This window comes from Scyliorhinus torazame, unplaced genomic scaffold (genome assembly GCF_047496885.1).
Source record: "Scyliorhinus torazame isolate Kashiwa2021f unplaced genomic scaffold, sScyTor2.1 scaffold_433, whole genome shotgun sequence".
Taxonomy (NCBI): Eukaryota; Metazoa; Chordata; class Chondrichthyes; order Carcharhiniformes; family Scyliorhinidae; genus Scyliorhinus; species Scyliorhinus torazame.
This window is the reverse complement of record NW_027308160.1, coordinates 44,288-68,686: the sequence shown is the minus strand read 5'-3', so window position 1 is coordinate 68,686 and position 24,399 is coordinate 44,288. Positions and strand designations below refer to the sequence as shown.

The 24,399-nt window shown below is 66.8% G+C and overlaps 1 protein-coding gene across 1 annotated transcript in view; it reads left to right on the top strand.

The window, feature by feature from the left end:
- Positions 1-261: 261 nt before the first annotated feature.
- LOC140406289 (succinyl-CoA:3-ketoacid coenzyme A transferase 1, mitochondrial-like) overlaps positions 262-24,399 on the top strand; it is a gene marked incomplete at both ends in the record, with an annotated part of 59,412 nt that continues 35,274 nt past the window's right edge. Inside the window, 3 exons of the mRNA XM_072494402.1 lie at positions 262-376; positions 17,390-17,438; positions 19,204-19,276. Of these exons, the coding sequence (XP_072350503.1) occupies positions 262-376; positions 17,390-17,438; positions 19,204-19,276 (237 nt within the window). The remainder of the gene's footprint in view (positions 377-17,389; positions 17,439-19,203; positions 19,277-24,399) is intronic.

Genomic DNA, 24,399 nt, shown 5'->3' with positions numbered 1-24,399 from the left:
ACGACACTCACACTCACATTGGTAACGACACTCACTCACACATTGGTAATGACACTCACTCACACATTGGTAATGACACTCACTCACACACACATTGGTAACGACACTCACACACACATTGGTAATGACACTCACTCACACACACATTGGTAACGACACTCACACACACATTGGTAATGACACTCACTCACTCATACATGAACTGTACGGTACCAGATTAGAGTTGATTACTGTGCGTGTTCTGATATTTTTGTGTATTAGACTTAACTGCAACATTCCAGCAAACCTGGGCATTGGAATGCCAATGTTGGCGAGCAACTTCATCCGACGTGACATCACCGTACACTTACAGAGCGAGAATGGCGTTCTGGGTTTGGTAAGAACTGCAGTGGCAGCGGGGAGAATGGGGGTCACAGTGTGAGCTTTGTGTTTCAAATACTAACCTGACTGGGCAGACTGGTCGGAGGATGTAAATCAAAGCCACTGTGTGACTGTCAGGAAATATTATGGGATGTGGAGATTGCTGGCATGGTCGCTATTTCCCAGCTCCTCAACGTGGCAGTGATGACAGAGTGACTGGCTGCCATTTCGCAGGATGGGTAAGGGTTCACCACATTGCTGTGTGACGACTCACAAGTCGGCGAAACAGGCTCCGAACAACTCAGCGTAAGGGTAAGTAGGCCTAGGCAATATGTGACAATCCATCCCATAAAATAATCAAGTAAAGCAAAAATACCGCAGGTGCTGCAAACCTGAAACAAAAACAGTGCTGGAAATGCTGCAGATGGTGGAGAGTGATGCGATGATCCCAGTTCACGCTGACTCTCCAGTCAGTTTCTGGCCCAGCAATGCTGCCAGACTTGTTGAGTTTTTCAACACTTTATTTTTAAATAAATTTAGAGTACCCACTTAATTTTTTCCAATTAAGGGGCAATTTAGCATGGCCAATCCACCTACCCGACACACCTTTTGGGCTGTGGGGGCGAAACCCACGCAGACACGGGGAGAATGTGCAAACTCCACACGGACAGTGACCCAGAGCCGGGATCGAACCTGGGACCTCGGCGCCGTGAGGCAGCTGTGCTAACCACTGCGCCACCGTGCTGCTCTTTGACTATTTGTTAATGGTAAAAGAGAGCTTGTCCCTGGACTGCTCCATGTGCAATTCAATTCGACCTTTCAGTTAACCACTCGGGTTTATTCAGTCAGATTCTGTTTGGAAATCTCCCCTGCGGTTGAGCAGATTGGTGCAGGGGCCACTGTTCTCTCATTGTCCGCCCAGTGTCCGTGCTGTCTGGGAATGCTCTATTCCCACCAGGACACGAATGGCGGCATTCCCTCCTGTTCGAGTCCTCGATGTCTACAGCATGGAAACAGGCCCTTCGGCCCAGCCTGTCCATGCCGCCCAGCTTCTATCACTAAGGGATGAGGCTGGGATTTGTGCACCCTCTCGGCACAACCATCCCTCCTGTTGCGGGAATCCCAAAGGAAGCTCACGATTCCCACACCGGGAACCCCAATCCAGAAACCGGAGTTCCGGCGGTCATGGGAGTGAAGGAAGACGTCCATCCTATCAGCTCCCCCCTCTCCCACTCCCTCCTCCTACTCACCCCGCTCCCTCTCCCCCCGCTCCCTCTCCCCCCGCTCCCTCTCCCACTCCCTCCTCCCACTCCCTCCGCTCCCTCTCCCCCCGCTCCCTCTCCCCCCGCTCCCTCTCCCACTCCCTCCTCCCTCTCCCCCCGCTCCCTCTCCCCCCGCTCCCTCTCCCCCCGCTCCCTCTCCCGCTCCCTCCTCCCCCCCCGCTCCCTATCCCCCTGCTCCCTCTCCCCCTGCTCCCTCTCCCCCCGCTCCTTCTCTCCCCCCTCCCTCTCCCCCCCGCTCCCTCTCCCCCCCGCTCCCTCTCCCCCCCGCTCCCTCTCCCCCCGCTCCCCCTCCCCCGCTCCCTCCTCCCCCCGCTCCCTCATCCCACTCCCCCCGCTCCCTCTCCCCCCGCTCCCTCTCCCCCCGCTCCCTCTCCCCCCGCTCCCTCTCCCCCCGCTCCCTCTCCCGCTCCCTCCTCCCCCCCCGCTCCCTATCCCCCTGCTCCCTCTCCCCCTGCTCCCTCTCCCCCCGCTCCTTCTCTCCCCCCTCCCTCTCCCCCCCGCTCCCTCTCCCCCCCGCTCCCTCTCCCCCCGCTCCCTCTCCCCCCGCTCCCCCTCCCCCGCTCCCTCTCCCCCCGCTCCCCCTCCCCCGCTCCCTCCTCCCCCCGCTCCCTCATCCCACTCCCCCCGCTCCCTCTCCCCCCGCTCCCTCTCCCCCCGCTCCCTCTCCCCCCGCTCCCTCTCCCCCCGCTCCCTCTCCCGCTCCCTCCTCCCCCCCCGCTCCCTATCCCCCTACTCCCTCTCCCCCTGCTCCCTCTCCCCCCGCTCCTTCTCTCCCCCCTCCCTCTCCCCCCCGCTCCCTCTCCCCCCGCTCCCTCTCCCCCCGCTCCCTCTCCCCCCGCTCCCCCTCCCCCCGCTCCCTCTCCCCCCGCTCCCTCCTCCCCCAACCTGCTTCCTCTCCCCCCGCTCCCTCTCCCCCCGCTCCTTCTCCCCCGCTCCCTCCTCCCCCCGCTCCCTCTCCCCCGCTCCCTCCTCCCCCAGCCTGCTCCCTCTCCCCCTGCTTCCTATCCCCCCGCTCGCTCTCCCCCCGCTCCCTCTCCCCCCGCTCCCTCTCCCCCCCGCTCCCTCCCCCACCCTGCTTCCTCTCCCCCCGCACCCTCTCCCCCCGCTCCCTCTCCCCCCGCTCCCTCTCCCCCGCTCCCTCTCCCCCCGCTCCCTCCTCCCCCACCCCGCTCCCTCCTCCCCCACCCCGCTCCCTTCTCCCCCACCCCGCTCCCTCTCCCCCCCGCTCCCTCTCCCCCCCGCTCCCTCTCCCCCCCGCTCCCTCTCCCCCCGCTCCCTCTCCCCCCGCTCCCTCTCCCCCCGCTCCCTCTCCCCCGCTCCCTCTCCCCCCGCTCCCTCTCCCCCCGCTCCCTCTCCCCCCGCTTCCTCTCCCCCCGCTCCCTCTCCCCCCGCTCCCTCTCCTCTCCCCCGCTCCCTCTCCTCTCCCCCGCTCCCTCTCCTCTCCCCCGCTCCCTCTCCTCTCCCCCGCTCCCTCTCCTCTCCCCTGCTCCCTCTCCTCTCCCCCGCTCCCTCTCCTCTCCCCCGCTCCCTCTCCTCTCCCCCGCTCCCTCTCCTCTCCCCCGCTCCCTCTCCTCTCCCCCGCTCCCTCTCCCCCGCTCCCTCTCCCCCCGCTCCCTCTCCCCCCGCTCCCTCTCCCCCCGCTCCCTCTCCCCCCGCTCCCTCTCCCCCCGCTCCCTCTCCCCCCGCTCCCTCCCCCCCCGCTCCCACTCCCCCCCTCCCTCTCTCCCCGCTCCCTCTCCCCTGCTCCCTCTACCCCAGCTCCCTCTATCCCCGCTCCCTCTACCCCCGCTTCCTCTCCGCCCTCCCCCCCCTGCTCCCTCTCCCCCAGCTCCCTCTCCCCTCTGTCCTCCCCCCGCTCCCTCTCCCCCCGCTCCCTCTCGCCCCGCTCCCTCTCCCCCCGCTCCCTCTCCCCCCGCTCCCTCTCACCCCCGCTCCCTTTCCCACTCCCCCCGCTCCCTCTCTCCCCGCTCCCTCTCCCACTCCCCCCCCCACTCCCCCCCCTCCCTCTCCCCCGCTCCCTCTCCCCCGCTCCCTCTCCCCGCTCCCTCTACCCCGCTCCCTCTCCCCCGCTCCCTCTCCCCCACTCCCTCTACCCCGCTCCCTCTACCCCGCTCCCTCTCCCCCGCTCCCTCTCCCCGCTCCCTCTCCCCCGCTCCCTCTCCCCCGCTCCCTCTACCCCGCTCCCTCTACCCCGCTCCCTCTACCCGCTCCCTCTACCCCGCTCCCTCTCCCCCGCTCCCTCTCCCCCGCTCCCTCTCCTCTCCCCCGCTCCCTCTCCTCTCCCCCGCTCCCTCTCCTCTCCCCCGCTCCCTCTCCTCTCCCCCGCTCCCTCTCCTCTCCCCCGCTCCCTCTCCTCTCCCCCGCTCCCTCTCCTCTCCCCCGCTCCCGCTCCTCTCCCCCGCTCCCTCTCCTCTCCCCCCGCTCCCTCTCCTCTCCCCCGCTCCCTCTCCTCTCCCCCGCTCCCTCTCCTCTCCCCCGCTCCCACTCCTCTCCCCCGCTCCCTCTCCTTTCCCCCGCTCCCTCTCCTCTCCCCCGCTCCCTCTCCTCTCCCCCGCTCCCTCTCCCCCGCTCCCCGCTCCCACTCCTCTCCCCGCTCCCTCTCCCCCGCTCCCTCTCTCCCGCTCCCTCTCTCCCGCTCCCTCTCTCCCGCTCCCTCTCTCCTGCTCCCTCTCTCCCGCTCCCTCTCTCCCGCTCCCTCTCCCCCGCTCCCTCCTCCCCCGCTCCCTCTCCCCCACCCTGCTTCCTCTCGCCCCGCTCCCTCTCCCACTCCCCCCCCTCCCTCTCTCCCCGCTCCCTCTCCCCCGCTCCCTCTCCCCCGCTCCCTCTCCCCCGCTCCCTCTCCCCCGCTCCCTCTCCCCCGCTCCCTCTCCCCCGCTCCCTCTCCCCCGCTCCCTCTCCCCCGCTCCCTCTCCCCCGCTCCCTCTCCCCCGCTCCCTCTCCCCCGCTCCCTCTCCCCCGCTCCCTCTCCCCCGCTCCCTCTCCCCCGCTCCCTCTCCCCCGCTCCCTCTCCCCGCTCCCTCTCCCCCGCTCCCTCTCCCCCGCTCCCTCTCTCCCGCTCCCTCACCCCCGCTCCCTCTCCCCCGCTCCCTCTCCCCCGCTCCCTCTCCCCCGCTCCCTCCTCCCCCACCCTGCTTCCTCTCCCCCCGCTCCCTCTCCCCCCCGCTCCCTCCTCCCCCACCCTGCTCCCTCTCCCCCCGCTCCCTCTCCCCCGCTCCCTCTCCCCCCGCTCCCTCTCCCCCCGCTCCCTCTCCCCCCGCTCCCTCTCCCCCCGCTCCCTCCTCCCCCACCCTGCTTCCTCTCCCCCGCTCCCTCTCCCCCGCTCCCTCTCCCCCCGCTCCCTCCTCCCCCACCCCGCTCCCTCTCCCCCCGCTCCCTCTCCCCCCGCTCCCTCTCCCCCCGCTCACTCTCCCCCCGCTCCCTCTCCCCCGCTCCCTCTCCCCCCCGCTCCCTCTCCCCCCGCTCCCTCTCCCCCGCTCCCTCTCCCCCGCTCCCTCTCCCCCCGCTCCCTCTCCCCCCGCTCCCTCTCCCCCCGCTCCCTCTCCCCCCGCTCCCTCTCCCCCCGCTCCCTCTCCCCCCGCTCCCTCCCCCCCCGCTCCCACTCCCCCCCTCCCTCTCTCCCCGCTCCCTCTCCCCTGCTCCCTCTACCCCAGCTCCCTCTACCCCCGCTCCCTCTACCCCCGCTTCCTCTCCGCCCTCCCCCCCCTGCTCCCTCTCCCCCTGCTCCCTCTCCCCCAGCTCCCTCTCCCCTCGGTCCTCCCCCCGCTCCCTCTCCCCCCGCTCCCTCTCCCCCCGCTCCCTCTCCCCCCGCTCCCTCTCCCCCCGCTCCCTCTCACCCCCGCTCCCTTTCCCACTCCCCCCGCTCCCTCTCTCCCCGCTCCCTCTCCCACTCCCCCCCCCCACTCCCCCCCTCCCTCTCCCCCGCTCCCTCTCCCCGCTCCCTCTCCCCGCTCCCTCTACCGCGCTCCCTCTCCCCCGCTCCCTCTACCCCGCTCCCTCTACCCCGCTCCCTCTCCCCGCTCCCTCTCCCCCGCTCCCTCTCCCCCGCTCCCTCTACCCCGCTCCCTCTACCCCGCTCCCTCTACCCCGCTCCCTCTACCCCGCTCCCTCTCCCCCGCTCCCTCTCCCCCGCTCCCTCTCCCCCGCTCCCTCTCCTCTCCCCCGCTCCCTCTCCTCTCCCCCGCTCCCTCTCCTCTTCCCCGCTCCCTCTCCTCTCCCCCGCTCCCTCTCCTCTCCCCCGCTCCCTCTCCTCTCCCCCGCTCCCTCTCCCCCGCTCCCTCTCCTCTCCCCGCTCCCTCTCCCCCGCTCCCTCTCCCCCCGCTCCCCCTCCCCCCGCTCCATCTCCCCCCGCTCCCTCCTCCCCCAACCTGCTTCCTCTCCCCCCGCTCCCTCTCCCCCCGCTCCCTCTCCCCCGCTCCCTCCTCCCCCCGCTCCCTCTCCCCCGCTCCCTCCTCCCCCAGCCTGCTCCCTCTCCCCCTGCTTCCTATCCCCCCGCTCGCTCTCCCCCCGCTCCCTCTCCCCCCGCTCCCTCTCCCCCCCGCTCCCTCCCCCACCCTGCTTCCTCTCCCCCCGCACCCTCTCCCCCGCTCCCTCTCCCCCCGCTCCCTCTCCCCCGCTCCCTCTCCCCCCGCTCCCTCCTCCCCCACCCCGCTCCCTCCTCCCCCACCCCGCTCCCTTCTCCCCCACCCCGCTCCCTCTCCCCCCCCGCTCCCTCTCCCCCCCGCTCCGTCTTCTCCCCCCCGCTCCCTCTCCCCCCGCTCCCTCTCCCCCCTCTCCCTCTCCCCCCCGCTCCCTCTCCCCCGCTCCCTCTCCCCCCGCTCCCTCTCCCCCCGCTCCCTCTCCCCCCGCTCCCTCTCCCCCCGCTCCCTCTCCCTCCGCTTCCTCTCCCCCCCGCTCCCTCTCCCCCCGCTCCCTCTCCTCTCCCCCGCTCCCTCTCCTCTCCCCCGCTCCCTCTCCACTCCCCCGCTCCCTCTCCTCTCCCCCGCTCCCTCTCCTCTCCCCTGCTCCCTCTCCTCTCCCCCGCTCCCTCTCCTCTCCCCCGCTCCCTCTCCTCTCCCCCGCTCCCTCTCCTCTCCCCCGCTCCCTCTCCTCTCCCCCGCTCCCTCTCCTCTCCCCCGCTCCCTCTCCCCCCGCTCCCTCTCCCCCCGCTCCCTCTCCCCCCGCTCCCTCTCCCCCCGCTCCCTCTCCCCCCGCTCCCTCTCCCCCCGCTCCCTCTCCCCCCGCTCCCTCTCCCCCCGCTCCCTCTCCCCCCGCTCCCTCCTCCCCCACCCTGCTTCCTCTCCCCCCGCTCCCTCTCCCCCGCTCCCTCTCCCCCCGCTCCCTCCTCCCCCACCCCGCTCCCTCTCCCCCCGCTCCCTCTCCCCCCGCTCCCTCTCCCCCCGCTCACTCTCCCCCCGCTCCCTCTCCCCCGCTCCCTCTCCCCCCGCTCCCTCTCCCCCCGCTCCCTCTCCCCCGCTCCCTCTCCCCCCGCTCCCTCTCCCCCCGCTCCCTCTCCCCCCGCTCCCTCTCCCCCCGCTCCCTCTCCCCCCGCTCCCTCTCCCCCCGCTCCCTCCCCCCCCGCTCCCACTCCCCCCCCTCCCTCTCTCCCCGCTCCCTCTCCCCTGCTCCCTCTACCCCAGCTCCCTCTACCCCCGCTCCCTCTACCCCCGCTTCCTCTCCGCCCTCCCCCCCCTGCTCCCTCTCCCCCTGCTCCCTCTCCCCCAGCTCCCTCTCCCCTCGGTCCTCCCCCCGCTCCCTCTCCCCCCGCTCCCTCTCCCCCCGCTCCCTCTCCCCCCGCTCCCTCTCCCCCCGCTCCCTCTCACCCCCGCTCCCTTTCCCACTCCCCCCGCTCCCTCTCTCCCCGCTCCCTCTCCCACTCCCCCCCCCACTCCCCCCCTCCCTCTCCCCCGCTCCCTCTCCCCCGCTCCCTCTCCCCGCTCCCTCTACCCCGCTCCCTCTCCCCCGCTCCCTCTACCCCGCTCCCTCTACCCCGCTCCCTCTCCCCGCTCCCTCTCCCCCGCTCCCTCTCCCCCGCTCCCTCTACCCCGCTCCCTCTACCCCGCTCCCTCTACCCCGCTCCCTCTACCCCGCTCCCTCTCCCCCGCTCCCTCTCCCCCGCTCCCTCTCCTCTCCCCCGCTCCCTCTCCTCTCCCCCGCTCCCTCTCCTCTTCCCCGCTCCCTCTCCTCTCCACCGCTCCCTCTCCTCTCCCCCGCTCCCTCTCCTCTCCCCCGCTCCCTCTCCCCCGCTCCCTCTCCTCTCCCCGCTCCCTCTCCCCCGCTCCCTCTCCCCCCGCTCCCCCTCCCCCCGCTCCCTCTCCCCCCGCTCCCTCCTCCCCCAACCTGCTTCCTCTCCCCCCGCTCCCTCTCCCCCCGCTCCCTCTCCCCCGCTCCCTCCTCCCCCCGCTCCCTCTCCCCCGCTCCCTCCTCCCCCAGCCTGCTCCCTCTCCCCCTGCTTCCTATCCCCCCGCTCGCTCTCCCCCCGCTCCCTCTCCCCCCGCTCCCTCTCCCCCCCGCTCCCTCCCCCACCCTGCTTCCTCTCCCCCCGCACCCTCTCCCCCGCTCCCTCTCCCCCCGCTCCCTCTCCCCCGCTCCCTCTCCCCCCGCTCCCTCCTCCCCCACCCCGCTCCCTCCTCCCCCACCCCGCTCCCTTCTCCCCCACCCCGCTCCCTCTCCCCCCCCGCTCCCTCTCCCCCCGCTCCCTCTCCCCCGCTCCCTCTCCCCCCGCTCCCTCTCCCCCCGCTCCCTCTCCCCCCGCTCCCTCTCCCCCCGCTCCCTCTCCCTCCGCTTCCTCTCCCCCCGCTCCCTCTCCCCCCGCTCCCTCTCCTCTCCCCCGCTCCCTCTCCTCTCCCCCGCTCCCTCTCCTCTCCCCCGCTCCCTCTCCTCTCCCCCGCTCCCTCTCCTCTCCCCTGCTCCCTCTCCTCTCCCCCGCTCCCTCTCCTCTCCCCCGCTCCCTCTCCTCTCCCCCGCTCCCTCTCCTCTCCCCCGCTCCCTCTCCTCTCCCCCGCTCCCTCTCCTCTCCCCCGCTCCCTCTCCCCCCGCTCCCTCTCCACCCGCTCCCTCTCCCCCCGCTCCCTCTCCCCCCGCTCCCTCTCCCCCCGCTCCTTCTCCCCCCGCTCCCTCTCCCCCCGCTCCCTCCCCCCCCGCTCCCACTCCCCCCCTCCCTCTCTCCCCGCTCCCTCTCCCCTGCTCCCTCTACCCCAGCTCCCTCTACCCCCGCTCCCTCTACCCCCGCTTCCTCTCCGCCCTCCCCCCCCTGCTCCCTCTCCCCCAGCTCCCTCTCCCCTCGGTCCTCCCCCCGCTCCCTCTCCCCCCGCTCCCTCTCCCCCCGCTCCCTCTCACCCCCGCTCCCTTTCCCACTCCCCCCGCTCCCTCTCTCCCCGCTCCCTCTCCCACTCCCCCCCCCACTCCCCCCCCTCCCTCTCCCCCGCTCCCTCTCCCCCGCTCCCACTCCCGCTCCCTCTACCCCGGTCCCTCTCCCCCGCTCCCTCTCCCCCACTCCCTCTACCCCGCTCCCTCTACCCCGCTCCCTCTCCCCCGCTCCCTCTCCCCGCTCCCTCTCCCCCGCTCCCTCTACCCCGCTTCCTCTCCCCCGCTCCCTCTCCCCGCTCCCTCTCCCCCGCTCCCTCTCCCCCGCTCCCTCTCTCCCGCTCCCTCACCCCCGCTCCCTCTCCCCCGCTCCCTCTCCCCCGCTCCCTCTCCCCCGCTCCCTCCTCCCCCACCCTGCTTCCTCTCCCCCCGCTCCCTCTCCCCCCCGCTCCCTCCTCCCCCACCCTGCTCCCTCTCCCCCCGCTCCCTCTCCCCCGCTCCCTCTCCCCCCGCTCCCTCTCCCCCCGCTCCCTCTCCCCCCGCTCCCTCTCCCCCCGCTCCCTCCTCCCCCACCCTGCTTCCTCTCCCCCGCTCCCTCTCCCCCGCTCCCTCTCCCCCCGCTCCCTCCTCCCCCACCCCGCTCCCTCTCCCCCCGCTCCCTCTCCCCCCGCTCCCTCTCCCCCCGCTCACTCTCCCCCCGCTCCCTCTCCCCCGCTCCCTCTCCCCCCGCTCCCTCTCCCCCCGCTCCCTCTCCCCCGCTCCCTCTCCCCCGCTCCCTCTCCCCCCGCTCCCTCTCCCCCCGCTCCCTCTCCCCCCGCTCCCTCTCCCCCCGCTCCCTCTCCCCCCGCTCCCTCTCCCCCCGCTCCCTCCCCCCCCGCTCCCACTCCCCCCCTCCCTCTCTCCCCGCTCCCTCTCCCCTGCTCCCTCTACCCCAGCTCCCTCTACCCCCGCTCCCTCTACCCCCGCTTCCTCTCCGCCCTCCCCCCCCTGCTCCCTCTCCCCCTGCTCCCTCTCCCCCAGCTCCCTCTCCCCTCGGTCCTCCCCCCGCTCCCTCTCCCCCCGCTCCCTCTCCCCCCGCTCCCTCTCCCCCCGCTCCCTCTCCCCCCGCTCCCTCTCACCCCCGCTCCCTTTCCCACTCCCCCCGCTCCCTCTCTCCCCGCTCCCTCTCCCACTCCCCCCCCCACTCCCCCCCTCCCTCTCCCCCGCTCCCTCTCCCCGCTCCCTCTCCCCGCTCCCTCTACCGCGCTCCCTCTCCCCCGCTCCCTCTACCCCGCTCCCTCTACCCCGCTCCCTCTCCCCGCTCCCTCTCCCCCGCTCCCTCTCCCCCGCTCCCTCTACCCCGCTCCCTCTACCCCGCTCCCTCTACCCCGCTCCCTCTACCCCGCTCCCTCTCCCCCGCTCCCTCTCCCCCGCTCCCTCTCCCCCGCTCCCTCTCCTCTCCCCCGCTCCCTCTCCTCTCCCCCGCTCCCTCTCCTCTTCCCCGCTCCCTCTCCTCTCCCCCGCTCCCTCTCCTCTCCCCCGCTCCCTCTCCTCTCCCCCGCTCCCTCTCCCCCGCTCCCTCTCCTCTCCCCGCTCCCTCTCCCCCGCTCCCTCTCCCCCCGCTCCCCCTCCCCCCGCTCCATCTCCCCCCGCTCCCTCCTCCCCCAACCTGCTTCCTCTCCCCCCGCTCCCTCTCCCCCCGCTCCCTCTCCCCCGCTCCCTCCTCCCCCCGCTCCCTCTCCCCCGCTCCCTCCTCCCCCAGCCTGCTCCCTCTCCCCCTGCTTCCTATCCCCCCGCTCGCTCTCCCCCCGCTCCCTCTCCCCCCGCTCCCTCTCCCCCCCGCTCCCTCCCCCACCCTGCTTCCTCTCCCCCCGCACCCTCTCCCCCGCTCCCTCTCCCCCCGCTCCCTCTCCCCCGCTCCCTCTCCCCCCGCTCCCTCCTCCCCCACCCCGCTCCCTCCTCCCCCACCCCGCTCCCTTCTCCCCCACCCCGCTCCCTCTCCCCCCCCGCTCCCTCTCCCCCCCGCTCCGTCTTCTCCCCCCCGCTCCCTCTCCCCCCGCTCCCTCTCCCCCCTCTCCCTCTCCCCCCGCTCCCTCTCCCCCGCTCCCTCTCCCCCCGCTCCCTCTCCCCCCGCTCCCTCTCCCCCCGCTCCCTCTCCCCCCGCTCCCTCTCCCTCCGCTTCCTCTCCCCCCGCTCCCTCTCCCCCCGCTCCCTCTCCTCTCCCCCGCTCCCTCTCCTCTCCCCCGCTCCCTCTCCACTCCCCCGCTCCCTCTCCTCTCCCCCGCTCCCTCTCCTCTCCCCTGCTCCCTCTCCTCTCCCCCGCTCCCTCTCCTCTCCCCCGCTCCCTCTCCTCTCCCCCGCTCCCTCTCCTCTCCCCCGCTCCCTCTCCTCTCCCCCGCTCCCTCTCCTCTCCCCCGCTCCCTCTCCCCCCGCTCCCTCTCCCCCCGCTCCCTCTCCCCCCGCTCCCTCTCCCCCCGCTCCCTCTCCCCCCGCTCCCTCTCCCCCCGCTCCCTCTCCCCCCGCTCCCTCTCCCCCCGCTCCCTCTCCCCCCGCTCCCTCCTCCCCCACCCTGCTTCCTCTCCCCCCGCTCCCTCTCCCCCGCTCCCTCTCCCCCCGCTCCCTCCTCCCCCACCCCGCTCCCTCTCCCCCCGCTCCCTCTCCCCCCGCTCCCTCTCCCCCCGCTCACTCTCCCCCCGCTCCCTCTCCCCCGCTCCCTCTCCCCCCGCTCCCTCTCCCCCCGCTCCCTCTCCCCCGCTCCCTCTCCCCCCGCTCCCTCTCCCCCCGCTCCCTCTCCCCCCGCTCCCTCTCCCCCCGCTCCCTCTCCCCCCGCTCCCTCTCCCCCCGCTCCCTCTCCCCCCGCTCCCTCCCCCCCCGCTCCCACTCCCCCCCTCCCTCTCTCCCCGCTCCCTCTCCCCTGCTCCCTCTACCCCAGCTCCCTCTACCCCCGCTCCCTCTACCCCCGCTTCCTCTCCGCCCTCCCCCCCCTGCTCCCTCTCCCCCTGCTCCCTCTCCCCCAGCTCCCTCTCCCCTCGGTCCTCCCCCCGCTCCCTCTCCCCCCGCTCCCTCTCCCCCCGCTCCCTCTCCCCCCGCTCCCTCTCCCCCCGCTCCCTCTCACCCCCGCTCCCTTTCCCACTCCCCCCGCTCCCTCTCTCCCCGCTCCCTCTCCCACTCCCCCCCCCACTCCCCCCCTCCCTCTCCCCCGCTCCCTCTCCCCCGCTCCCTCTCCCCGCTCCCTCTACCCCGCTCCCTCTCCCCCGCTCCCTCTACCCCGCTCCCTCTACCCCGCTCCCTCTCCCCGCTCCCTCTCCCCCGCTCCCTCTCCCCCGCTCCCTCTACCCCGCTCCCTCTACCCCGCTCCCTCTACCCCGCTCCCTCTACCCCGCTCCCTCTCCCCCGCTCCCTCTCCCCCGCTCCCTCTCCTCTCCCCCGCTCCCTCTCCTCTCCCCCGCTCCCTCTCCTCTTCCCCGCTCCCTCTCCTCTCCACCGCTCCCTCTCCTCTCCCCCGCTCCCTCTCCTCTCCCCCGCTCCCTCTCCCCCGCTCCCTCTCCTCTCCCCGCTCCCTCTCCCCCGCTCCCTCTCCCCCCGCTCCCCCTCCCCCCGCTCCCTCTCCCCCCGCTCCCTCCTCCCCCAACCTGCTTCCTCTCCCCCCGCTCCCTCTCCCCCCGCTCCCTCTCCCCCGCTCCCTCCTCCCCCCGCTCCCTCTCCCCCGCTCCCTCCTCCCCCAGCCTGCTCCCTCTCCCCCTGCTTCCTATCCCCCCGCTCCCTCTCCCCCCGCTCCCTCTCCCCCCCGCTCCCTCCCCCACCCTGCTTCCTCTCCCCCCGCACCCTCTCCCCCGCTCCCTCTCCCCCCGCTCCCTCTCCCCCGCTCCCTCTCCCCCCGCTCCCTCCTCCCCCACCCCGCTCCCTCCTCCCCCACCCCGCTCCCTTCTCCCCCACCCCGCTCCCTCTCCCCCCCCGCTCCCTCTCCACCCCGCTCCGTCTTCTCCCCCCCGCTCCCTCTCCCCCCGCTCCCTCTCCCCCCACTCCCTCTCCCCCCGCTCCCTCTCCCCCGCTCCCTCTCCCCCCGCTCCCTCTCCCCCCGCTCCCTCTCCCCCCGCTCCCTCTCCCCCCGCTCCCTCTCCCTCCGCTTCCTCTCCCCCCGCTCCCTCTCCCCCCGCTCCCTCTCCTCTCCCCCGCTCCCTCTCCTCTCCCCCGCTCCCTCTCCTCTCCCCCGCTCCCTCTCCTCTCCCCCGCTCCCTCTCCTCTCCCCTGCTCCCTCTCCTCTCCCCCGCTCCCTCTCCTCTCCCCCGCTCCCTCTCCTCTCCCCCGCTCCCTCTCCTCTCCCCCGCTCCCTCTCCTCTCCCCCGCTCCCTCTCCTCTCCCCCGCTCCCTCTCCCCCCGCTCCCTCTCCACCCGCTCCCTCTCCCCCCGCTCCCTCTCCCCCCGCTCCCTCTCCCCCCGCTCCTTCTCCCCCCGCTCCCTCTCCCCCCGCTCCCTCCCCCCCCGCTCCCACTCCCCCCCTCCCTCTCTCCCCGCTCCCTCTCCCCTGCTCCCTCTACCCCAGCTCCCTCTACCCCCGCTCCCTCTACCCCCGCTTCCTCTCCGCCCTCCCCCCCCTGCTCCCTCTCCCCCAGCTCCCTCTCCCCTCGGTCCTCCCCCCGCTCCCTCTCCCCCCGCTCCCTCTCCCCCCGCTCCCTCTCACCCCCGCTCCCTTTCCCACTCCCCCCGCTCCCTCTCTCCCCGCTCCCTCTCCCACTCCCCCCCCCACTCCCCCCCCTCCCTCTCCCCCGCTCCCTCTCCCCCGCTCCCACTCCCGCTCCCTCTACCCCGGTCCCTCTCCCCCGCTCCCTCTCCCCCACTCCCTCTACCCCGCTCCCTCTACCCCGCTCCCTCTCCCCCGCTCCCTCTCCCCGCTCCCTCTCCCCCGCTCCCTCTACCCCGCTCCCTCTACCCCGCTCCCTCTACCCGCTCCCTCTACCCCGCTCCCTCTCCCCCGCTCCCTCTCCCCCGCTCCCTCTCCTCTCCCCCGCTCCCTCTCCTCTCCCGCGCTCCCTCTCCTCTCCCCCGCTCCCTCTCCTCTTCCCCGCTCCCTCTCCTCTCCCCCGCTCCCTCTCCTCTCCCCCGCTCCCTCTCCTCTCCCCCGCTCCCTCTCCTCTCCCCCGCTCCCTCTCCTCTCCCCCGCTCCCTCTCCTCTTCCCCGCTCCCTCTCCTCTCCCCCGCTCCCTCTCCTCTCCCCCGCTCCCTCTCCTCTCCCCCGCTCCCTCTCCTCTCCCCCGCTCCCTCTCCTCTCCCCCGCTCCCTCTCCTCTCCCCCGCTCCCTCTTCTCTCCCCCGCTCCCTCTCCTCTCCCCCGCTCCCTCTCCCCCGCTCCCCGCTCCCTCTCCTCTCCCCGCTCCCTCTCCCCCGCTCCCTCTCCCCCGCTCCCTCTCTCCCGCTCCCTCTCTCCCGCTCCCTCTCTCCCGCTCCCTCTCTCCTGCTCCCTCTCTCCCGCTCCCTCTCTCCCGCTCCCTCTCCCCCGCTCCCTCCTCCCCCGCTCCCTCTCCCCCACCCTGCTTCCTCTCGCTCCGCTCCCTCTCCCACTCTCCCCCTCCCTCTCTCCCCGCTCCCTCTCCCCCGCTCCCTCTCCCCCGCTCCCTCTCCCCCGCTCCCTCTCCCCCGCTCCCTCTCCCCCGCTCCCTCTCCCCCGCTCCCTCTCCCCCGCTCCCTCTCCCCCGCTCCCTCTCCCCCGCTCACTCTCCCCCGCTCCCTCTCCCCCGCTCCCTCTCCCCGCTCCCTCTCCCCCGCTCCCTCTCCCCCGCTCCCTCTCCCCCGCTCCCTCTCTCCCGCTCCCTCTCCCCCGCTCCCTCTCCCCCGCTCCTTCTCCCCCGCTCCCTCCTCCCCCACCCTGCTTCCTCTCCCCCCGCTCCGTCTCCCCCCCGCTCCCTCCTCCCCCACCCTGCTCCCTCTCCCCCCGCTCCCTCTCCCCCGCTCCCTCTCCCCCCGCTCCCTCTCCCCCCGCTCCCTCTCCCCCCGCTCCCTCTCCCCCCGCTCCCTCCTCCCCCACCCTGCTTCCTCTCCCCCCGCTCCCTCTCCCCCGCTCCCTCTCCCCCCGCTCCCTCCTCCCCCACCCCGCTCCCTCTCCCCCCGCTCCCTCTCCCCCCGCTCCCTCTCCCCCCGCTCCCTCTCCCCCCGCTCCCTCCTCCCCCACCCTGCTTCCTCTCCCCCCGCTCCCTCTCCCCCGCTCCCTCTCCCCCCGCTCCCTCCTCCCCCACCCCGCTCCCTCTCCCCCGCTCCCTCTCCCCCCGCTCCCTCTCCCCCCGCTCACTCTCCCCCCGCTCCCTCTCCCCCGCTCCCTCTCCCCCCGCTCCCTCTCCCCCCGCTCCCTCTCCCCCCGCTCCCTCTCCCCCCGCTCCCTCTTCCCCCGCTCCCTCTCCCCCCGCTCCCTCTCCCCCCGCTCCCTCTCCCCCCGCTCCCTCTCCCCCCGCTCCCTCTCCCCCCGCTCCCTCCCCCCCCGCTCCCACTCCCCCCCTCCCTCTCTCCCCGCTCCCTCTCCCCCAGCTCCCTCTACCCCCGCTCCCTCTACCCCCGCTTCCTCTCCGCCCTCCCCCCCCTGCTCCCTCTCCCCCTGCTCCCTCTCCCCCAGCTCCCTCTCCCCTCGGTCCTCCCCCCGCTCCCTCTCCCCCCGCTCCCTCTCCCGCCGCTCCCTCTCCCCCCGCTCCCTCTCACCCCCGCTCCCTTTCCCACTCCCCCCGCTCCCTCTCTCCCCGCTCCCTCTCCCACTCCCCCCCCCACTCCCCCCCTCCCTCTCCCCCGCTCCCTCTCCCCCGCTCCCTCTCCCCGCTCCCTCTACCCCGCTCCCTCTCCCCCGCTCCCTCTACCCCGCTCCCTCTACCCCGCTCCCTCTCCCCCGCTCCCTCTCCCCGCTCCCTCTCCCCCGCTCCCTCTCCCCCGCTCCCTCTACCCCGCTCCCTCTACCCCGCTCCCTCTACCCCGCTCCCTCTACCCCGCTCCCTCTCCCCCGCTCCCTCTCCCCCGCTCCCTCTCCCCCGCTCCCTCTCCTCTCCCCCGCTCCCTCTCCTCTCCCCCGCTCCCTCTCCTCTTCCCCGCTCCCTCTACTCTCCCCCGCTCCCTCTCCTCTCCCCGCTCCCTCTCCTCTCCCCCGCTCCCTCTCCTCTCCCCCGCTCCCTCTCCTCTCCCCCGCTCCCTCTCCTCTCCCCCGCTCCCTCTCCTCTCCCCCGCACCCTCTCCCCCGCTCCCTCTCCCCCGCTCCCTCTCCCCCGCTCCCTCTCCCCCGCTCCCTCTCCCCCGCTCCCTCTCCCCCGCTCCCTCTCCCCCGCTCCCTCTCCCCCGCTCCCTCTCCCCCGCTCCCTCTCCCCCGCTCCCTCTCTCCCGCTCCCTCTCTCCCGCTCCCTCTCCCCCGCTCCCTCTCCCCCGCTCCCTCTCCCCCGCTCCCTCTCCCCCGCTCCCTCTCCCCGCTCCCTCTCCTCTCCCCCGCTCCCTCGCCTCTCCCCTGCTCCCTCGCCTCTCCCCCGCTCCCTCCCCCCGCTCCCTCTCCCCCCTCCCTAGCCCCCCGCTCCCTCTCCCCCCTCCCGAGCCCCCCGCTCCCTCTCCCCCCTCCCTAGCCCCCGCTCCCTCTCCCCCCGCTCCCTCTCCCCCCACTTTCTCTCTCCCCTCTCTCTCTCCGCCCGCTCCCTCTTCCCCCACTATCTCTCCTCCCTCTCTCCCCGCTCCATCTCTGCCCGCTCCCTCTACCCCCGCTCCCTCTCCCCCCGCTCCCTCTCCCCCCGCTCCCTCTCCCCCTGCTCCCTCTCCCCCAGCTCTCTCTCCCCCTCCCCCCGCTCCATCTCTCCAGCACCCTCTCCCCCTCCCCGGCTCTCTCTCCCCCCGCTCTCTCTCCCCCAGCTACTTCTCTCCCAGCTCCCGCTCCCTCTCCCCCCGTTCCCTCTGCGCCCGTTCTCTCTCCCCCAGCACCCTCTGCCCCCTCTCTCTCCCCCCGCTCCCTCTCCCCCCGCTCTCTCTCCCCCAGCTACTTCTCTCCCAGCTCCCGCTCCATCTCCCCCCGTTCCCTCTGCGCCCGTTCTCTCTCCCCCAGCACCCTCTGCCCCCTCTCTCTCTCCCCCCGCTCCCTCTCCCCCCGCTCTCTCTCCCCCCGCTCTCTCTCCCCCCGCTCCCTCTCCCCCAGCTACCTCTCTCCCAGCTCCCTCTCCCCACTGGCTCTGAAGAGCCAGCCACATCGCTGTGGGTCTGGAGTCACGTGTAGGCCAGGCCGGATAAGGATGGCAGATTTCCTTCCCGAAGGGACATTAGTGAACCAGATGTGTGAAATGATGAGAATGAAAGAGGAGACAGTTCACTGCAGGAGGTGATTGGGGAATTTGAGTAAATATCAGTCGCTGTGCAGGAGAGGCCGAGTCTGTATTGGGGCATCAGTACAATGGATAACGGGGAAATCTGACTGATAGGGACTTGAATGTGGAGCCTGTGATTTCAATATTTGTATTCACTGGCTGACTGTCACCATCGTTGCAGGGTCCATATCCACTCGAGGGAGAGCAAGATGCGGACCTGATTAATGCTGGTAAGCGGTGTGGAATAGTGAGGTGATTGGAGGAGGGAGGGATGAGGGGATGTTGGGTGTATTGAGCTCCAACATATCCCTGTCAACGGAGCTGATCCATAATTGAAGCACATTCGCCTCAGAGTCACTGTCGAACCCTATGTTGGGGTCACTTAGCTCCACAGGCTAGGTGGCCTATAAGACCATAAGACATAGGAGCAGAATTAGGCCACTCGGCCCATCGAGTCTACTCCGCCATTCAATCATGGCTGATATTTTTCTCATCCCCATTCTCCTGCCTTCTCCCCATAACCCCTGATCCTCTTTGTGCTTCTGATTTCCGAAGCGTTTCCCTATTTAGAAAACAGTCTGTGCCTAAATTCCTCCTTCCAAAGTGCATAACCTCACACTTTTCCACATTGTATTCCATCTGCCACTTCTTTGCCCACTCTCCTAGCTTGTCCAAATCCTTCTGCAGCCCACCTGCTTCCTCAATATTACCTGTCCCTCTACAGATCTTTGTATCATCTACAAACTTAGCAACTGTGCCTTCAGTTCCTTCTTCCAGATCATTAATGTATATTGTGAAAAGTTGTGGTCCCAGCACCGACCCCTGAAGCACACCACTAGTCCCCGGCTGCCACCCTGAAAAAGACCCCTTTAACCCCACTCTCTGCCTTCTGCCAGTCAGCCAATCCTCTATCCATGCCAGGATCTTACCCTGAACACCATGGGCTCTTAACTTATTTAACAGTCTCCTGTGCGGCACCTTGTCAAAGGCCTTCTGGGAATCTAAATAAATCACGTCCACTGGTTCTCCTTTGTCTAACTTCCTTGTTACTTCCTCAAAGAACTCTAACAGATTTGTCAGACACGACCTCCCCTTGACGAAGCCGTGCTGACTCAGTCCTATTTTACCATGCACTTCCAAGTACTCCTCGATCTCATCTTTAATAACAGACTCTAAAATCTTACCCATGACCAAAGTCAGGCTAACCGGCCTATAATTTCCCGTCTTCTGCCTCCCTCCCTTCTTAAACAGGGGTGTTACATTAGCCACTTTCCAGTCCTTTGAGACCCTTCCTGCCTCCAGTGATTCCTGAAAGATCATCACTAATGCCTCCACAATTTCCTCAGCTATCTCTTTTAGGACCCTGGGGTGTAGTCCGTCCGGTCCAGGTGACTTATCCACCTTCAGACCTTTCAGTTCCCCCAGAACCTTCTCCTTAGTGATGGTCACTGCACTCACCTCTGCCCCCTGATTCTCCTGGAGCTCTGGCATCCCACTGGTGTCTTCCACCGTGAAGACTGATGCAAAGTAACTATTCAGTTCCTCTGCCATTTCTTTGTTTCCTATTATTACTTCTCCAGCCACGTTTCCCAGTGGTCCAATGTCTATTTTTGCCTCTCTCTTACCTTTTATATATTGAAAGAAACTCTTCCTATCTTCCTTTATATTACTAGCTAGCTTGCACTCATACTTCATCTTCTCCCCCCTTATCGCTTTTTTAGTTGTCCTCTGCTCGCTTTTAAAGGCTTCCCAATCCTCTGGCTTCCCACTAATCCTCGCCACTTTGTATGCTTTTTCTTTTGCTTTTGTGCTGTCCTTGACATCCCTCGCCAGCCATGGTACTGGTAAATGGGATTAGGTGGGCAGGTCAGGTGTTTTTCACGTGTCGGTGCAGACTCGATGGGCCGAAGGGCCTCTTGAGCACTGTTGTGATTCTCTTTTCTGATGGTTCAGAGCCTGAGCTGATGTTGACTCTGTCTGTTTTGCCTCCATCAGGGAAAGAGACGGTCACGGTACTCCCCGGCGCTTCCTTCTTCTCCAGTGACGAGTCGTTCGCCATGATCCGCGGGTAGGTGCTGATCACCGCGACAGTGCTGCTGTCTCACCTTGCCCCGTCGCTGGCTAGGCCCACCATTTATTGCCCACCCCTAACTGCCCTTGAGGAGGGCCCTCGCCACCTTCCTTCGCCCTGTTGTCATCCCAGTTATGTGAATGCTGCACATGCTGGACACGTGTTGGGAACTGGCTCGATCGACCAGAACCACTCAAAGAATAAAATACAAGAAGCAAGGAGTCAGAAATACTCCCAAGATTAGACACCAAATTAATCTTTACAAACCTGAACTGAACAAACACAGGCCAATAATGATTGAAACTAAGATAACCGCTTTAAACAATGACAGCATCGATCTCAAATTGAATCGCACAGTCTCGGCCCAGCCTAATCCTGCTGTGGCCTTCAGTCTGATAGACTTTTAAATGTACTCGGGCGGCAGTTCCCTTTTTCTCTGTCTGTGTACCTCCTGTTCCAAGTGAAAGGTCACACAGCCCAGCCCAGCAGACGCACGGAGACACTCCCCGAGTGTCTATTCCATTGCTCGACCTCTCCTCTCACTTCCCCAGAGATCCCCCTTATCATCCACATCCAGAACGGAGTTATCTGCGTAAACACAACTCACTGTGTGTCAGCAGCCTCCAGACCAGCGAGTGTTAGCAAAGCGCCACCCTCAGCAATCTTCTCCATCGCAACCTCAGTCAGGGCTTTCTTGTTTCCTCGCCGCCCCTCCCGGCTGAGTGAAAATCTGCAGCATGGCTTTTACGCGCAGACTGGCACGAAACCGAGGTGAGACCTTCCCCGCACTCACCTTGCACTGAAATCAAAAGGAGACGTTCTCAACCCTGAACATAATCCACAATAGACACTGAGAACAAACCGCTGCAGTCCCGGCGGTGTAGATACACCCACTGTGCTGTCAGGGAGGGAACTCCAGGATGTTGTCCCGGCGACAGTGAAGGAACGGCCGATATATTTCCCAGTCAGGGTGGTGAGTGACTTGGAGGGGAACCTCCAGGTGGTGGGGTTCCCAGGTATCTGCTGCTCTTGTCCTTCTAGATGGGAGTGGTCGTGGGTTTGGAAGGTGCTGCCTCAGGAAACTTGGTGAGTTACTGCAGTGCATCTTGTAGACGGTACACATGGCTGCCACTGTGCGTCGGTGGCGGAGGGAGTGAATGTTTGTGGAAGGGGAGCAATCAAGCGGGGCTGCTTTGTCCTGGATGGTGTCGAGCTTCTTGAGTGTTGTTGGAGCTGCGCTCATCCAGGCAAGTGGAGAGTGTTCCATCACACTCCTGACTTGTGCCTTGTAGATGGTGGACAGGGTTTGGGGGGTCAGGAGGTGAGTTACTCGCAGTAGGATCCCTCGCCTCTTATCTGCTCTTATAGCCACAGTATTAACATGGTTAGTTGTTATAACTCACACTGGTTTCACAGGGTAGGGATGACCCATGACCCTGTGGACCCTGAACGTTGTCCATGTGCTTTGGAGAAACAGAGACTGCCAGTCCAGCACCGACGACAGAACACTCTGACTGCAACTACTGGAGCTGGACATAATAGTTAACGTGCAAAATAAAATAAATGTTGTTTCTCTTTACAACTCGGTGCGGAGTCCTTACACAACGAGTCCAGTTCAGTGTGTGGTCGGTGGTACACGGCTGTGGGTTTCTCCGAGCTTTGCTCAGATGCTGGGAGTCACGTCTAAGCCCTGGGTTTATGGAGCGGGTTCCGCTCTGACACTCGAGTCCAGGCGGCTGTGCCGGACGCCTCACTCTGTGGAACGAAGGAGAGTTTAAGGTTCTGGGAATGAGGGGGGCTGAAGGCATCGAGACCCAGCTGGGAAATCTCACCAGAGCTGAGCAATAGCTTCCAAAGTGCAAACATGCAGAGCGGCCTGGACAAGTTCACTTCCGCAGCCTTTCACAGACAACAAGCTTCGCTGGATGATATAAAACCGGAGCTGGAAGTCCAACCGGGAAATGCCAGACTGACCAGGGATTTCTGGGGTGGTCAAGGGCCCATTTTCCCCTGGAAATAATGTAGCGCTTGGAATTAAAAATAATGCATTTTAGTCAATTTCAAACACACCCATCATCATACATGTCGTTGGAATGTTTGAGGAAGTTTTACTGCATCTAACACCGTGCTGTATCTGTCCTGGGAGTGTTTGATGGGGACAGTGTAGAGGGAGCTATACTCTGTATCTAACCCCGTGCTGTACCTGTCCTGGGAGTGTTTGATGGGGACAGTGTAGAGGGAGCTTTACTCTGTATCTAACCCTGTGCTGTACCTGTCCTGGGAGTGTTTGATGGGGACAGTGTAGAGGGAGCTATACTCTGTATCTAACCCCGTGCTGTACCTGTCCTGGGAGTGTTTGATGGGGACAGTGTAGAGGGAGCTTTACTCTGTATCTAACCCCGTGCTGTACCTGTCCTGGGAGTGTTTGATGGGGACAGTGTAGAGGGAGCTTTACTCTGTATCTAACCCCGTGCTGTACCTGTCCTGGGAGTGTTTGATGGGGACAGTGTAGAGGGAGCTTTACTCTGTATCTAACCCCGTGCTGTACCTGTCCTGGGAGTGTTTGATGGGGACAGTGTAGAGGGAGCTTTACTCTGTATCTAACCCCGTGCTGTACCTGTCCTGGGAGTGTTTGATGGGGACAGTGTAGAGGGAGCTTTACTCTGTATCTAACCCCGTGCTGTACCTGTCCTGGGAGTGTTTGATGGGGACAGTGTAGAGGGAGCTTTACTCTGTATCTAACCCCATGCTGTACCTGTCCTGGGAGTGTTTGATGGGGACAGTGTAGAGGGAGCTTTACTCTGATCTAATCCTATGCTGTACCTGTCCTGGGAGTGTTTGATGGGGACAGTGTAGAGGGAGCTTTACTCTGTATCTAACCCCGTGCTGTACCTGTCCTGGGAGTGTTTGATGGGGACAGTGTAGAGGGAGCTTTACTCTATATCTAACTCCGTGCTGTACCTGTCCTGGGAGTGTTTGATGGGGACAGTGTAGAGGGAGCTTTACTCTATATCTAACCCCGTGCTGTACCTGTCCTGGGAGTGTTTGATGGGGACAGTGTAGAGGGAGCTTTACTCTATATCTAACTCCGTGCTGTACCTGTCCTGGGAGTGTTTGATGGGGACAGTGCAGAGGGAGCTTTACTCTGTATCTATCCCCGTGCTGTACCTGTCCTGGGAGTGTTTGATGGGGACAGTGTAGAGGGAGCTTTACTCTGTATCAAACCCTGTGCTGTACCTGTCCTGGGAGTGTTTGATGGGGACGGTGTAGAGGGAGCTTTACTCTGTATTAATCCCCGTGCAGTACCTGCCCTGGGAGTGTTTGATGGGGACAGTGCAGAGGGAGCTTTACTCTGTATCTAACCCCATGCTGTACCTGTCCTGGGAGTGTTTGATGGGGACAGTGTAGAGGGAGCTTTACTCTGTATCTAACCCCGTGCTGTACCTGTCCTGGGAGTGTTTGATGGGGACAGTGCAGAGGGAGCTTTACTCTGTATCTAACACCGTGCTGTACCTATCCTGGGAGTGTTTGATGGGGACAGTGTAGAAGGAGTTTCGCTCTGTATATAACCCTGTGCTGTACCTCTCCTGGGAGTGTTTGATGGGGACAGTGTAGAGGGAGCTTTACTCTGTATCTAACCGCGTGCTGTACCTGTCCTGGGAATGTTTGATGGGGACAGTGTAGACGGAGCATTACTCTATATCTAACCCCGTGCTGTACCTGTCCTGGGAGTGTTTGATGGGGACAGTGTGGATGGAGCTTTACTCTGTATCTAATCCCGTGCTGTATCTGTCCTGGGAGTGTTTGATGGGGACAGTGTAGAGGGAGCTTTACTCTATATCTAACTCCGTGCTGTACCTGTCCTGGGAGTGTTTGATGGGGACAGTGTCGAGGGAGCTTTACTCTGTATCTAACCCCGTGCTGTACCTGTCCTGGGAGTGTTTGATGGGGACAGTGTCGAGGGAGCTTTACTCTGTATCTAACCCCCGTGCTGTACCTGTCCTGGGAGTGTTTGATGGGGACAGTGTAGAGGGAGCTTTACTCTGTATCTAACCCCGTGCTGTATCTGTCCTGGGAGTGTTTGATGGGGACAGTGTAGAGGGAGCTTTACTCTGATATAATCCTATGCTGTACCTGTCCTGGGAGTGTTTGATGGGGACAGTGTAGAGGGAGCTTTACTCTGTATCTAACCCCGTGCTGTACCTATCCTGGGAGTGTTTGATGGGGACAGTGTAGAGGGAGCTTTACTCTATATCTAACTCCGTGCTGTACCTGTCCTGGGAGTGTTTGATGGGGACAGTGTAGAGGGAGCTTTACACTATATCTAACCCCGTGCTGTACCTGTCCTGGGAGTGTTTGATGGGGACAGTGTAGAGGGAGCTTTACTCTATATCTAACTCCGTGCTGTACCTGTCCTGGGAGTGTTTGATGGGGACAGTGCAGAGGGAGCTTTACTCTGTATCTATCCCCGTGCTGTACCTGTCCTGGGAGTGTTTGATGGGGACAGTGTAGAGGGAGCTTTACTCTGTATCAAACCCTGTGCTGTACCTGTCCTGGGAGTGTTTGATGGGGACGGTGTAGAGGGAGCTTTACTCTATATTAATCCCCGTGCAGTACCTGCCCTGGGAGTGTTTGATGGGGACAGTGCAGAGGGAGCTTTACTCTGTATCTAACCCCGTGCTGTACCTGTCCTGGGAGTGTTTGATGGGGACAGTGTAGAGGGAGCTTTACTCTGTATCTAACCCCGTGCTGTACCTGTCCTGGGAGTGTTTGATGGGGACAGTGCAGAGGGAGCTTTACTCTGTATCTAACGCCGTGCTGTACCTATCCTGGGAGTGTTTGATGGGGACAGTGTAGAAGGAGTTTCGCTCTGTATATAACCCTGTGCTGTACCTCTCCTGGGAGTGTTTGATGGGGACAGTGTAGAGGGAGCTTTACTCTGTATCTAACCGCGTGCTGTACCTGTCCTGGGAATGTTTGATGGGGACAGTGTAGACGGAGCATTACTCTATATCTAACCCCGTGCTGTACCTGTCCTGGGAGTGTTTGATGGGGACAGTGTGGATGGAGCTTTACTCTGTATCTAATCCCGTGCTGTATCTGTCCTGGGAGTGTTTGAT